Source organism: Plasmopara halstedii (genome assembly GCF_900000015.1).
Source record: "Plasmopara halstedii genome assembly, contig: Scaffold_198, whole genome shotgun sequence".
Classification (NCBI taxonomy): Eukaryota; Oomycota; class Peronosporomycetes; order Peronosporales; family Peronosporaceae; genus Plasmopara; species Plasmopara halstedii.
Genome location: NW_020187119.1, coordinates 18 through 2136, shown reverse-complemented (window position 1 = coordinate 2136; position 2119 = coordinate 18). Strand labels below are relative to the sequence as shown.

Genomic DNA, 2119 nt, shown 5'->3' with positions numbered 1-2119 from the left:
TCGTTGCGCCGGTAGAACTGCGGCCCCCTCGCTCACTGCGAACACCCTCAGTATAGATAAGTACTGTATGTATGAACAGTATTTTATGGACAAAATTTGGAAGGCGATCCATACTCAAAAACGTCAAAATCCGTGCCGGAATTGCGCGTTCCTCTTCGATCGCGTATACTTTTTGCGTTGACGTAACACAGTGTGTTCTGCGGCGACCAACCGCAAAACCCTGATAAAAACCTCGCTTAGGCGGGGTTTTTTGTTTTCTGGTCTGCTCAAAAAAGATGGCTGTTGACTTATTGGCAATGGACGCGGCTGACATGCGATTTACTATAAAAATATATTTTATAAATCCAAAATATCTATTATATATGTATTGCTCATGATTATAAGTTAACACCACTAATTGTGTGAATTAATATAATCGCCAATGTCCTGTGGGAAGTTAAATTGTCTCGCATATAATCGATATAAATATAAGTTGGCTAACTTATTTATCACGTAAATATTTATGTGAGTTAATCTTGCTAGTTTGAAATCCAGGTTTTTTCAATGTATATTTTTGTAGCCAAAAATATCGTATGGATACATTATGCAAGCATCTGATTATTTAAAGATGAAGTTCCAGAGTGACAGGCAGTTAGCTCTTTATGGACAGCAAGGCGTTGCAGGGACATGGAAAGCATTAAAGGGGATCGGTTCTGATATTTACTCAGGAATGGAGAGAGTAAGTTGGTACTCTTCATGCTTAATCCCCAGCTATCACGATGTGTGTGATGAGCTTCTCTCAGAAGAAAAGAGAATGTACCTCTCAATTCTCTCGCTTTATCGTTATCGCGATGTAATAGCACACATGCTATTCCTTTATTTTGAAAGTGTTATTACAGATTCTGAAAATGGAAATGAACAAAATCGCGTTCGTAAGATGGATTCAAAAGTAACGGGGCTTGTTAACAACATACCGACAAGTAAGGCCGCGCGTTTGGCGATAGCATGGGGGCTGGCCAAATTCCTTTCCGAATCTGGCATACTCTCTGACATCGTCGTCGAACGGCTTGCACGCCGCGTACCTAACGTTGTCATGGCGCTTCAACTGATTGGAACGGAACAGAAGTGCGCTCTTGCTGCTCGTCGCCTGAAAACATTGGACCCTAAGTATTACGCCACACTCTATGCCGCACAACTGGAGATGCTTTACTACTTTTTGGAGCCTTTCCTGTCTGAACTCATTAAGAAGGTGCAAATGGGGTTCTATAAGGATTTCGATGCAATTTATAACGACTTAAAGGGTAAGGAGCATGTTTAAGAGCTTGCTTTCAATTCTATTCTCGGATGTTTTATTCCCCTTTTATGTTTTTGCGTGCGCCTCTTTGTTCCTGTGGTTGATGCCTGACCACTGGGTATTACTCACATTCATTTCTATCATTGTGTTTATTATTCTTCATCCGATAATTTTTGGCCGATTTGATAAGTACGATTAAATAGTATAAAAAGGATTGTTTATGTCAAACCCAGCTTATTTGTTTCTGACCGATGAAAATGGTTCTCCTATGGTTGGTCCTTGCCTTGTGTCAGGGCGTGAAGGTGCAATTGAACTCAAATCGTTTACTCATAATGTCAACATCCCAGTCGACGGGAATACCGGGAAATTAACGGGCACGCGTATACACATGCCCATCATGTTCCAGAAAGAATTTGATCGTGTAACCCCACTTCTTTTTCGCGCACTGAGTACGGGAAGAACGCTCCAGTCAGCCACCATTAAGATGTATCAGATTAATGAGGCGGGTTTAGAACAGGAATATTTTAATATCCTCCTGGAGAATGTGAAAATAACCTCAATCACACCAGACCTGTATCCCGGCGCAAACACCGGAACACACCTTGAAACGGTTCTCATACGCTACGAGAAAATCACCTGGAAGCATTGCGATGGAAATGTCATCTATAGCGACTCCTGGAATGAGCGAGCAACGTACTGAAACGTGATCCCTGACGCATTTTTGCGCAGATGAAAATATTTCCATTGTCATGCCCGAAAACCTGTGTTTGTATAAATTCAATCAATGATTCCAAACACAGGTCCCCAATGACTTCATCCATCTTCACTTCGACCCTACTAAAAACT

General features: G+C 41.5%; 1 protein-coding gene across 1 annotated transcript; it reads left to right on the top strand.

Moving 5' to 3' along the window:
- Positions 1–607: 607 nt before the first annotated feature.
- PHALS_02478 (uncharacterized protein) lies at positions 608–1297 on the top strand (the record flags this gene model as incomplete). Its single annotated transcript, XM_024720212.1, has 1 exon — positions 608–1297. One exon carries the CDS (start codon positions 608–610, stop codon positions 1295–1297), a length of 690 nt encoding a protein of 229 aa, XP_024572753.1.
- Positions 1298–2119: the final 822 nt, after the last annotated feature.